This window comes from Panthera onca, chromosome B4 (assembly GCF_046562875.1).
Source record: "Panthera onca isolate mPanOnc1 chromosome B4, mPanOnc1 haplotype 2, whole genome shotgun sequence".
Classification (NCBI taxonomy): Eukaryota; Metazoa; Chordata; class Mammalia; order Carnivora; family Felidae; genus Panthera; species Panthera onca.
The window spans coordinates 34,109,315-34,122,726 of NC_138345.1; the positions used below are offsets into that span (position 1 = coordinate 34,109,315).

At 45.6% G+C, this 13,412-nt stretch overlaps 1 protein-coding gene across 19 annotated transcripts in view; it reads left to right on the forward strand.

Annotated features, from left to right (window-relative positions):
* Window positions 1–13,412, forward strand: part of MICAL3 (microtubule associated monooxygenase, calponin and LIM domain containing 3) — a 229,793-nt gene that overhangs the window by 205,678 nt on the left and 10,703 nt on the right. Inside the window, exon 38 of one of the 19 annotated variants that reach the window (XM_060658918.3) lies at window positions 1,046–4,622. The exons of 17 other annotated variants lie outside the window; for them this stretch is intronic. In XM_060658918.3, coding sequence (XP_060514901.1) covers window positions 1,046–1,083 — 38 coding nt within the window. In that variant the 3' untranslated portion in view covers window positions 1,084–4,622. Of the gene's footprint in view, window positions 1–1,045; window positions 4,623–4,658; window positions 4,710–13,412 lie in introns of those variants that run through there. One more of the 19 variants, XM_060658908.3, reaches the window with a different exon arrangement.

Genomic DNA, 13,412 nt, shown 5'->3' on the forward strand with positions numbered 1-13,412 from the left:
ACTGGGCCTCCTCCTCCTCTCTTCCTCCTCCTTTCCCACCCCATCATTTTCTCTAGAAGAAAATAACTGGGAATGAGGGAAACTGTACCAAAAGGAACCATCACAGAACTGCACGAGCAGGGCCCTCAGCCTGCTTCCCACATGCCACTTCCAGTCTTTAGCTCTCTGGGCTCCCTCTCCTGCTCAGACTTCACAGGGAATAGGAGGGCATGTGCCCCACAGAGTCCTCACTGCCTCCTGTGTGTGGAGTACACAGGTGTCCTAGTGTGCTGGTCACTCAGGGCAGGGTGGACAGGCTCAGGGGATGGTGGCAAGCCAGCACAGAGTAGACACTGGGAAATGGCTGTGAGGACCACGTGCTCAGTGGCTGCCATTCCCAGGGAAGAGCTGTGGAACATAGTGCAATCACCCCCACCGTTCATCCAAGGAGCCTGTGAGGTGGATTCAGCACAGTTGGGCACACAGAAAACAAGGAACAACCTGAGTCATCCCTAGTCCCAAGGGCCTAGGAAGAAGCCCTGTTGGTTCAAGACCTTGAAACCACTGGGCCAACCCCAACTATAGCTCCAACTCAGGCATGGAGTGACTGATCTGTGCTTTCCCAAGAGTCCATGAGTCTCGGTCCAGTGTCTGGATGGGGAAACTTCCCTCTCCTTATAGAGAGCCCAGGCCTCCAGGTTCAGCATTCAAGTTGTGAGGCTGGGGATGAAGAAAGGAGGTGACCTAACTTTGCGGTAACCCCTAACTCCTTATTCTAGCATGGCAGAAGGGCAGGGGTGGTGCATCTCCTGGTGGGCAGGCTCTCTGTAAACTGAAGCAGAACCAGTAAGAGGCAGTCAGGAATGGGACCATTTGCTGCCATGTGATCTTGCTGAGCTGACCTCACAGTGTGTGCCTGATGTCAAGATGAATTCACAGGGTTCTGTAGGTCCAAAGTTCATGTGGCGGGGGGGGGTGTCAGGGTTCAGGCATAGAAGTGGATCTTTCCAAGCCCTTCAAGGCCTAGAAATTGCAGCTGACCAGTCGATTCAATGATGACCTTCAGGTGAAGAGATGGGATGGGAGAGAAAGATGAGGATGTGATGTTCTTGGTTTTGTGCCTTACCTGACGCTGGAGTTACTGCTTGAAGCCTGGGCCACCAAAAGCAAAAGCTTGAACCACTGAGCAGCCAGTCAGCCAGAAGCCTGGGACGTGTGACTGCGAGGCAAGCACTGGCCCCTGTGTCAAGGAGTGGAGATTTGGGTTCACCTGAAATGGTCTCCAGGCTTCCAAATGAAGCTGTGATGTCCCCCACCATTTTGTTTTGGCTCCCTGCCCTGCATGTGCTTACTTGGCATCCTTAGTAAAGCCTGCCCACCCAGAGGGAGTTAGCCTGAGCCCAGCAGGGATGCTCTGCACCAGTTGTAACAGGACTCCCAGAGCCCTACCATCACTGCTTTCTCTTTTGAAGATGTCAGGAGGGAGCCTTGGCCCACCTTTATTCCTTCCTATCCTTTCCCACAGGTTATTTCTGCCAAGATGGAACGTGAGGGATAGATCTTCCAACACGTAGTCAGAATAACTCAACCAGCATGTGCTTCTCCATTTCATTGTTAGCATAAGTTCTCAAGGAAGACAGTCTCTGCCTCCTCCTCACAGGGTTCTGAAATTCCAGTGGGCCCGCCCCAGGGTTGATGGTTTCTGTAAAGCACCTATCAGGTCCCATGCAGTTCAAGTCTGTGGTATTGCTTCAGTATTTCTGTAACAGGCCATGTTATTCAAGCTGCTGACTGCCAAGGGGTCATAGAAAAATCTACCCTTTGGCATGGGAGATTGCCAAAGTTCCCCTTTCCAGTTATTTAGGTAATTATCTTTTCATAAAAATATATAACCAGGATTTCATCTAAGTCAATGGTTTTCAAACTTGTTTTTTAGCAGCCAAATTATAAGTTAAGTTTAAATCAAAAAGAATGTTGATAAGCACCAGTTTGGAAATACCTCCAGTGATAACAGGCCTCCTCCCCAGGGCCCAGTGGAGACAGCATCCTGACACACAGAGGGAGTTGCTGTGAATGGTGACAGTGTTTTAGCAGTTCACTTGGGCGTCTCAGGATGTGTGCAGTTGAAATTACCTCCATGCTAGAAGCTAAAGGTGGAGCAGTAGGAATTGTTTTCACAGTTGAATCACTAACAAATCTAACAGCAGCTCCTTATTTCTTTCTTTTTTTTTAAATTTTTTTAACATTTATTCAGTTTTGAGAGACAGAATAGAGCGTGAGCTGGGGAGGGGCAGAAAGAGGGGGAGAGAGAATCCAAAGCTGGCTCCAGGCTCTGAGCTGTCAGCATAGAGCCTAACACATGGCTTGCTCGAACTCACTGACTGCAAGATCATGACCCTCTGAGCCGAAGTCAGATTGTTAACCGACTGAGCCACCCAGGCGCCCCAGAAGCTCCTTATTTCTTATAAAGAGTAGATCTGAGAGAAAAGCCCCCAGGCATGTGGTAAACACAAAAGCCAACTCTGCTGTGATATCATAGCATGGATGTCATCCTCCTAGAGGACCGCACTGTGACAGGAGCTGCTCTGACAGGCTCGGTCTCACTGAGTGATGGTTCCCCAGGATGCTGTCCTATACTATTGTTGATAAGTACTCTACTTGCAGGCCAGAATTTAAATAAATATGTAAGATATCCTCTTCCCTAACACATTTTCAGCAGATACAGATACTTGCACACAGAGCCGAAGAAACTTGGTCCTGAGAGCCTCACAAAAGCAAGTTTGCCTGATAGCACAGATTGATGTGTTGATGGTCTTCAGTGGGTTAAAGTTGGCATATCAGACTTCTGAATGTGGTGTGTCTTGTGTAAGTTTGAAAGGAGTTCAAAGTACTTGTGAATCAGTTAGTTGGAAGACCACTTGAAGAACCCTAGGGTTTCACAGAACAGTTTGAAAACCATTGTTCTAGTCCAAACTCTTGTAAGCAAAGCTTTATCAAAACACCTTCATCCAAATACATATTTATCCTGTTTTTAAAGACAGGCTTTGGTAGCTCCATTGGGAGATTTACCCATGGTGCATTTGGGAAATTCTCAAGATATAGTAACTCCTACCATGAGAATGTATTTCCAAACGTATTTTTTCTTATTTTAAACATATTGCTTCCAAGGCTCGCCTTTTGTCAGAAATCTCAGTGGCCCTGGTCCTACTTGGCAGAGATCATCTTTGAGGCTGAACTGTGAACATTGGCTGTCCTTTCTCTCCTGCTTCTACATTCCATTCCTCTTGTTAGTCTGGTTGCTCCTGGCTGAGTCCTTAAGGAGATAGACTCAGTTGAGCATGATAGTTTGGAGTCTTCCAGCAGTGCTAGTTCGTCCCTTCCCTGAGGGTGCACAGCTGGCTGAGCCTGCCATCCTGTCCTGCCTGATGAGCTCAAGCCTCCATAGGTGTCTGAAGGGGTCCGAGTGTTAGCCAGGCTGCCCTTCCAGAGAAGAGATCTGATACGGACCTGCCATCCTGTTGATCCCCACTGGTCTAAGGCTCACATATATTTGGGCCACAGGGTTAGGCTCAGAGCCTTCAAGCCTAGGGCACATGTGATTTCTAGTGTGGAGCACCTGAGAAACCCTTTTTGTTTCTGGAACTGTGATTCAAATTTAAACCACTGAATCAGCCTTGAGCATGAGTTGAAAAACCATTCCAGGATTACATTCTGCCTTCTGGTTTGTCCATTCTTAAAGGGGAAACCCTCGTGTAGAACAAAAGGCTGCCAGGATCAGCATTTAGATTGAGAGATTTGGAGGCAAAGGGTAACACATAGCAGCTGACTTTTGTTGGACTCTGCATATGTTTATGATTCTGAGAGCGTGAGGACCATCCGCCCAAGCTCAGGCCCTCCGCAGTGACCAGTCTCTGCATCTCAGGCATGTGAAGAACGTCACATCCGTGCTGCACAGCCACGTGGAGCTGAAAGGCAAGGAGTGCCTGTGGCCAGCAGACCTCCAGGAGCCCTAGGGCAAATAGTCACGGTTCATTGTGTGCTTTTAAAAAGAAGTCTGGCTGAAGTTGGGCCTAACTTCAGAAGAAACAGGATTTCCTTCATCTCATACCTATCCAGTGAAAGTGGTTCTGCAAAGAGTTTGATATGCTCACCAGTGGGGTCACAGGTGAATTCTTGGGAGAGCTCTGACTGCCTTTAAACCTAAGGATTGGTGGCCTTGCAGAGCTTTTTTAGGATGTTCATATCTTGCCTTCAATGTCTCAGCCTGGGGCTTCTAATGTTCAGTAAAAAGGTAGTAAGTAGCCCCTGATCTGCCCTTGAATTTTTAAAAATCTTAGTTAGATGCAGTTGAGTCCCAGCAGGGGCAGGATTCCCAGCAAAGCCAAGGGCTTCTGTTCTGTCTTAACTGATCAGAGGTCTAAACAGCAATCACATTGCTAATTGGCTATTAACTGTATCACTTGTGGTTTTTAGTGAGCACTCCCTTCCACCACCAGGAAGTATGTAGCTACAGCATGTGTGTATTGTAATGTACTTAGATGCATGCTCTCCAGCTGTTCTCCTCGCCTTCTTGCTATATCTCTGTTTCTTATGCTTCATGTCATTGATTGCTTTGGGTATGGGGGCACAGGAGGGTTATGTGATCCAGTAACTCTCTCTTCACCAATTCCTTGTTGTAGACTATTGGGGAGAGTCTTATTACAGTGACCTCATCGACTTGCATCTGGGTGGTATGTATAGCAGCATCTGTTGCTGACACTAACCCTGCTGACACCCTCTCCCCGCCCGCCCTTCCCAGTCTCTGCTCACAAACAACAAGAAGATATCAACCTGGTAACCAAATGGCAAAAGCACAGGCCCTTTTCCAGCTCATAATGGAGCAGCATGCTGGATCCCCTGCACATAAATAATCCAGAGGAAGATTTGAGATAGCCTTTGTTGCCCCGGGTTAATTTAATTTTTTTTAATAAAAGTTCACCTACCCTTCCCCATCAACCTCACATTGGCATCCTGGTCCCTCTAATATAGTTTAGTCCTTTGACAGTAGTAACCCACATGCACATGCATTCACATGCGCACACACACACACACACACACACACACACATTTTCTCTCTCCTTCCCCAGTATGACCTGTGCCCTGAGTCTCATTCTCATTCCTTACATGTAGGTATCACATCCACTAGGAATCTCACTGCCAGTCACACTCAAGAACCAAACGTGTAAAGAACTCAGCCTCACCCATTTTCACTAGGCTGCGTTCATATTTCCCCTAAAAGATCCAAGTGCATGGAAAAAGATGCAGTTGTGATTTCTGCCCAAATTCACTGACCTTGAGGCTGTGTTGACAGATGCCTATAATTATGTCCTTCCCTCCTCGCTGTGTCATGGAGGTTACTTTGCAGTTCTTTTCAGTGAAGATAGGAAAAGCCTAAGGCAGCCGTTCTCAAAGTATGGTCTCTGGACCAGCAGCATCAGCAACATCACTTGGGAGCTTAGTAGAAATGCAAATTTCCAAGCCCTATCCCAGACCTTCGGAATCAGAAACTCTAGAGGTGAGGCATGGTTATCTGTGTTTTAACAAACCTTCCATGTGACTCTCATGCCCTCTAAAGCAAGAAAACCACTGCCTTAAAGGAATTCACAATTTTTGATGTCTTGACTATACAAAGCTTACCATTTGCATTTGATTAGGGTAATAACGAATCCGTGAGTCTCATTTTTAGACTTTGGGCAGTTTTGTTAAGAGGAGTGCCAAGCAGCTGATCCTGAGGTTAACCAGGGGAGACTCGGGCCCCTCCTTGGAGTTCCTGCATCCTTGGATGGTCCCTCTGACCTCTTCATCTCCCCTTACAGGCTCTTTGCCTAGAAGTTGTCTTACAAGAACTGGCAAAGATTATTGTCTATCATTTTTTGCCATAATCCCATCCTTTTAAGAGTCACTTCGTGGCCCATTCATTTGAAAGCCAAGGACATAATTCTGTGATTTCTACTGTATGACAATTCCATATTGTTAGCCTTGAGCAGTAAGGAAACAGGCTCTTGACCTCGGGTCGGTTGGGTTGCTGCTGGTCGCTGCTTGTTTTCTGTCCCCAGGGTCCCATGGACACCTACCCCTCTTCAGATCCGTTCAGTGCCCCAGAGCTTCTGGTGTGTTCAGGGACTTCCATACTCATGGCCATTGATGCTGTAAAAGGGCTGATGCTTGCATTCCAATTAACAAATCCCATTTCCTGTCTAATATCCTTGACTCCTTTCCCACCTCCTCATAACATGCCCTGGCAGATGTTTATGTCAATCCTAAAAACGAATCTCAGTGTGTGAAAAAGATTTTTTTTTTTTTAATTTAAAATCTCCCAGAAGGAACTGTCAAAACCCATTCCTTTATAGTTATATTCACCCTTCCCTTCCAGCTCAAGATCCTGTTGCCACTGGTTACCTTGTGTGTCTAGTTTTGTTTGCTGCACTCCCATGCTTGGGTGATAAAATGTTGTTGGCTGTTTTCAGTTCTGTGTCCCTGACTTGAGAGCTTCTAGCCTCTCAGATTTAGAATTCCATCAAATTTCAGAGAAAAAGGAAATAAGTAGAAAAAAGAAATCCCGGGGCACCTGGGTGGCTGTCGGTTAAGCGTCCGACTTCGGCTCAGGTCATGATCTAACGGTCTGTGGGTTTGAGCCCCGCATCGGGCTCTGTGCTGACAGCTCAGAGCCTGGAGCCTGCTTCCGATTCTGTGTCTCCCTCTCTCTCTGCCCCTCCCCTGCTCATGCTCTGTCTCTCTCTGTCGCAAAAATAAATAAAAACATTAAAAAAATTTTTAAAAAGAAAAAAGAAACCCCAGTGTATTTTCTGAATTATAAAATACCCCACCATCAAATACCTTATAGCCCCTGCTACTTGGTTCTCATCAACTCATTGCTTCCTCTTTTGCCAGCTCATTATGATTTCTGTGTTAAATTTAAACTTCTCTTGTGGTTCTGTTCACCACATAGAAGCTGCTACTGTCCTACCAATGAAGCAAAAAAGAGTCATCTATTCTGACGGGAGTGATTTGTACCCCTGGCAGAAAGGGTCCTCTGGCCCCTGTTCCTGCCCGGCTCCAGGAGGAAAACATAGATGCCAAAAATTAGGTCCCTTTTCACTTTCTGCTGGTGTTTCATTCTTAGAATACTTGGTAATATTCATTATTTGAGAAGAAAAATTGCCCTTTTGAAATCTGGAGCCTGAATTATAGAGCCTAATTGTTTCTCTACTCTTACATCACCAAAAGACTACAGGGCAACCCCATTGCTGGGCCCCAGCACCGATCTTATCAGGCGGGTGAGATGAAGCTCCAAGCAGTGTTCAGGTGTTAAGAATTCCATATCCTGCCCACAGAAGTCCACACTCCTGATCCCTGCTCAGTCCTCTGCCTAGTAAACTATATTGCTTGGATAGGGTCTTTCAGTGGCCCTCAGCTAACTATATTAAGTTCCAAACCTGTATCAAAAGTCTCTTTTTGAGCCACACAGTATAGAGAATAAAGATCTCTTCTTCATATAGTTGAATCTTGTAGTTTCAAAAGAAACCATTAGAAGGACATATAATGAACCCTGTACCAGAGAGGAAGTGTCCCCAAGTGACCTCACTCCCTTTCCTTTTTCTTCCCCAGGACACTGAGCAGGCCCTCCCTAACTGGTCCAGCCACCACATTTTTTTGCACTAGAACAGATAGATGATTGGAAATCTTTAGATATAAAAACTGTTTCTCTTCCAAAGAACTTTCAATTAAAAACATATACCTAAATTCTCGTTTTCGAAGACCTCCCCATTTGATTTGTATGTCTCAAAGGGAAATTGAAAGAACATGAATTGTTTAAAAATGTAACAGAAAGGCCTGGAAAGTGGTCTTTCATGGTTGCTGGTGAGTTGGGGCAGAGACACAGGAAGGCTCACCCCAGGCCTTCTCACCTCCCCTCCCTTTCTGTTCTATTGGCTTCCCTTAATTTGATGTTGGTACATTTTTTACTTGTCTTTTGGTCTGAGCATTATTAGCCTTGCTCTGTTTTTGCTTAGGAACTTTAAAATCTTTGAGATTTCCAAGCGTGTGTGTGTGTGTGTGTGTGTGTGTGTGTGTGTGTGTGTGTGTGTCTGTTTGCATGTGTATACCTTGGATCTCCATTCTTACATGCTTTTTTAGTTTTCTTTTTGGAGGAGGGCTTCATTTTTTCCCCAATCTAGAGATTCATGCTACACTGAGCTTTTATAACACAAGGCATATCTTAGCCCTGTCTGTGTATGTAGACTGGGCCTGCTAGACCAGAAACCTTCCACCGTATCGTGATGCTTGCTTACCACCCAACAGCAGTGCAAACCAGCCAACTTGGTTCCCTCTTAGGGCCAAAGTGTTCGTCGTTGCCCCTGAGTTTGGGATTGGGCACCTCAGCCTTGCAATGCAAAGGCTACTTCTTCTCAGAAGCATAGCATTGATACTGAGCAAATGGGTTTCCTGGGTTGAGGAGTCAGAACAGTTGAGTATAACCTTAGTTAACAAAACATTTGGTCAGTCTTCCCTTGCTTCAGGCTATGTAACCTGAAAAACACAAAAGAAAATCATTGGAAGCCTTGTTCATTATACCCGAATTACCAAGAAGTTCTCCCCTTCCTGGGCATGTGGCTTTCTGCAAGGCTAATCTGGTAGATGGAGCTTGGGCATGACAGGTAATGCCCCTGATGTTCCCTTATGAAAAGATGAACAACATTCTGGTAGTATCTGTAGGATGAATTGTATAAAAAGGTATTGCTGCAATGCTGGCTCAGTTATCAGTAAATATAGTAGCATTACTACCAAAAACAAGTTTGAGAAATGAGTGAAAGTCCACCCAGGCAAGATGAAGGCTGCACAGGCTGGCCCACGGAGACTGGCCCAGAGCTACTGCAGCAGGAAAATAGAAGCACGAAATGTGACTGAGAAATAAACATACCTGTTTCCTATCCGTGACACCTAGAGCTTGTTCAGAGACCAAAAGGAAGTGAAAAAGAATCTCTTACTTTCTGCAGGATTTTCCAAATATGTAGCTGGAAAGGAAGTCATCTAACCCAGGGGTACTTTACAGATTTTTGTACATGAAACAAGCTATGGTGTATCAAAAGGGAAAATGTTGGGGGAGGGGTACAATTTTTGAGCCTGTAAAAGGGTGATGATGTTTGTAAGCTGATCACTTAGAATTCTGTATTTTTGTGTGAAAATACAAGTGGTGATTCAGCTTATAAAAAGCCCATTTTCCTCATGTCTCTGGTGCACAGTACTAGGCTGGAACATTCTAGTCCCAGGCTGGGGCTTCTGGAATCTAGATATCTCCCTAGCCCATCTGACTAGAGTCTCCACATGGTCTACCAGGCAGGTAGAGACCCTGAAGCCTGTGGTTAGGGCTCCTTTGTCCAACAATGAGAACTGGGAGCCTGTATCATGGGAAGAGATAAGTACCTGAGATGAGGCAGATGCCCACAGCTGCTTCTCAGCTGTATACCAGACCTGGGCATCCCCTTTATTTTTATTCAAGAATCCTGGAGACTGGCCCACCAACTTGCTCCTGGAGTGGCCCCGGGCCACGTGAGAGGCAGGGTCTAGAGTGAGGTATCCAAACAGATCAGGGCAAAGTGGTAGTGTGGAGAATGCGGCCAACCTAGGATTCAGGTCCTAGCTTCACCATATGCCCAGCAAAGTCACTTAACCTGTCTGGGCCTCTGCAAAATAATGGGAGGAAGGGATGACATTGCCAGCTTTCCTGGTCTGGCATTCTGAGTAGGGTCTATGTGTGACTCTTCTCCCAGCTGCTTCCAGCAGCCATTTGCTAGATTTGCCTAGAGCCTTTGTTAGCCCTTTATTATTTTTTTTAATGTTTGGGGTTTTTTTGAGAGGAAGTGAGCAGGGGAGGGGCAAAGAAAGGGAGAGAGAGAATCCCAAGCAGGCCCCATGCTACCAGCATGGAACCCAACATGGGGCTCCTTCCCACGATCCGTGAGATCATGACTTGATCCGAAATCAAGAGTTAGATGCTTAACTGACTGAGCCACCCAGGCGTCCCTCTTGGCCCTTTAAAGAGGGCAAACTCTTGGGGCACCTGGGTGACTCAGTTGGTTAAGCATCAGACTTCAGCTCAGGTCATGATCTCACAGCCTGTGGGTTTGAGCCCCGCATCCAGCTCTGCTTAGAGCCTGGAGCCTGCTTCCAATTCTGTGTCTCTGTCTCTCTCTGCCCCTTCCCTGCTCTGTCTCTCTCTCTCTCTCCCTCTCAAAAATAAACATTAAAAAAAATGTTCAAAAAAAGAGGGCAAACTCTTAGTTCAGAATGGGAGAGGAAGATTAAGGGTTTAGTCAGGCTGTGCCACTACTTGGAGCCTCAGATCCCTCACTTGAAAATAGAGAAGCTAATGCCTGTCCAGGTAGCCACCTGGGACCAGTGTAAGGCTCAAATGAAATAATACATGTGAGAATGTTCTGAAATGAAAGCACTATTCATGCTTCTTACATGCATCCCACTAAATCTGATATTCTGCCACTTTTCAAAATCCAATGACCCATCTCATCCCTGCCCCCAGATGTCAAGATGAGTGGGTGCTAGAGCACCACTGATGGTGGCCACCTCTCAAAAGAAAGCACTGCTTCAGAGGAAGAAGTTGAGTTTGCTGCCAGGGTAAAAGTGGGGCAGGTGAGCCTGCAGCATCTGGAAGGCAGACAGAGTAGTCCAGGATGAGAGTGTGGACCTGCTGCTGAGAAGCCTCCAACCAGGACCAAATTCTGGGTTTGCTCAGAGGTGATGACTGCCGTCCTCAGGAGACACCGAAATAGTCTGATAAGTGACACATACGGTACCCATTACAAAGACACAGAGACCTAGCACCCTAGCACTTTAACCATAATAAACTTTTAAAAAACTCGTATTTGCCATAAGCTTGATGATATGTTTGCTCTTAGAACTAGTGGACCAAATCATCTATTTCTCACATCTCCAAAAAAGGCAAAGAAATTACACTCAAAATCAGTACCTCTGTGCTTTCCTTGCATGCTCACTTCAGATTCAAGTCTGGGTGGAACTCCCCTTGTTTAACTGGTTTTTTCCCCTTGATTTCTCTGTCTTTTTTTTTTTTTTTTTTTTTTTTGAGAACCAAAAAGAAATTTTTTTTCTCATCTTGGTTTTTTATTTTTTTAAATATAATTTATTGCCAAATTGGTTTCCATACAATTTTTTTAATTGTTTTTTAACATTTATTTATTTTTGAGAGAGTTAGACTATGCACAAGTGGGGGAGGGACAGAGAGAGAAGGAGACACAGAATCTGAAGAAGGCTCCAGACTCTGCAAGCTGTCAGCACAGAGCCTGATGCAGGGCTCAAACCCACGGACCGTGAGATCATGACCTGAGCTGAAGTCGGACGTCCAACCGACTGAGCCTCCCAGGCTCCCCTTCTTATTTTTAAAGCAGTATTTATTGGGCATTTTTTCTGATTATTAAAGTAGTATATATTATTACTTAGAATTTGGAGCATGAAGGAAAGTCTGAAGAGGAAAGTCATAACCATGCATCCTGTCAGCTCCACTAGCGCCTCTCCAGGGGTTCCCATTCTGCCTTCTGTTATTAGGATAATGCCTTTTTTTTTTTTTTTTAACTTTTTTTAACACCTACTTTACCTGATGTCCCCTTTTCTAATTTCATTTGCTAATTTCTGTTCTGAATATCCTGTTACCTCATATTGTCGTCTGTGTTGGAAAGGGTGTATGAGGATGTGGTCCACATAAAAAGAACTAAAAGCTACATTTGTGATATCCAGAAAGTAGAAGCACATTTAAACATACATGCAGGTACATTGGCTCAACTGTGTTGGTTGTGTATCAAGTCACTGTCCCTTGCTAATGAATGTGGACACTGTTCCACTCTGCACCGCAGGTGTGTTTGCATATAATATCAGTACCAGGAAGCAACAGAGAATGTTACATTGACATTGTGTGTCATGAGATTTATCCAGGTATTCTGAGCACCAACAGGGAGTCTGCACTTTGAAACAGAGAAGGTTGAATGTGGATCAGCTATAAGCAGAGAAAGGAGCCTTTCTTCCCAACCCCAGTGCATCAGCTGATCACAGTCATGTCTGTTTAGAACCCTGGATGTAATCAACATTGCAGACACACATGCATACCCACAAACAAGTCTCTGGCTTTAGTTTTGAAGTATTACCTGATACTAGGTTCATTGTGCACAAAGCACTATGATGAACACTGAAGGGCGTGAAAGAAAGGGAAAATGTGGTGCCTGCATTTGCAAAGCAGAAGGGCCCATCAACCAATAGCTTGTCTATTTAGCCCTCTTATTGACTAAAACAGGTCTATTTCTTAAACCCTGTTCTAATCCTAAAACTGCCCCTGCTCCCTGTAGTCCTGAGGCCATTTCTCTGAGCCTGTGTCTCCTGTGTGTGCCCTGGTGGTTCTGTGATGGTCCCTTGCTGGGCTCCCCTCCCTCCTCCTGGGTAACCATCAGGTCTCCCTAAGTCTTAGACATGTCTCTCTGCACACTGTCTTCTCTCAGTTGCCCCGTCCATGACTCTTACCAGCATTGTTACTGTGAGTTTTCGGCATGTCCTGTCAGCTCACCCCTTTTGGTCTTCCAGTCCAAAGTATGACAGCCTTCCCCTAGATGTGGCATTGGAACCCTTTGTGGAGATGGAGGGGCAGAAGAAAAGGGGGTGGTTGTCTCTCCCTGGTACATGGGGGGATAGTGAGATGGACTGGTGGAAGTTGCCCCTGTGTAGTTATGTTTCCCTCAAGTCACCCTGGATCAGAACTCAAAGCATTACAGATATCAGCCCTGGAAGCCCATCCCAAGGTCAGGTGCTGCCTCCATAGATTCAGAGCTTCTTTCTGTGGGCATGGCAATCCCTTAGACTTACCCAGGGTTAGTTTTACGTGGAGTGCATGCGTCTGTGGTGACATCTTAGAATATTTCACACAGGTTTGGTTGGTGACCCGAGGTTATCACCTGCAAACTTAGGAGCAGTGTTGGCCACATATTTAACATGAACTGTTCCACAGAGATAGGCAGACAAGTCCCAGGGGCTTTGGGTATTTTTGAGGAGGGAACCCAATACCCAGATGTCACCACCTTCCCAGTAAGGAACAGAGGAAGAAGGAGCATCCCACTCACCCCAAGAGCCACCCACCATCATAAGGGAACACGTGCATTCCTTTTTGAAGCCACATGCCCGATGCCTGGGTCTGCTCTTGTTCAGTTTCCGTGCTGAAAAAAGGACTTAATTCATTTGTAGACTTTGTTTCCCTTGTTTCTGCTTTTCCATTTCTTGTATTTTTTTTCTTTTCCTCCTGTTGTTCCTTTCTCACTTCTTATGCTTTTTGTCCTCTGCTTGTTTTTTATTTCACCTTCTCCCTGTCCCTCTCCACTTCCAAA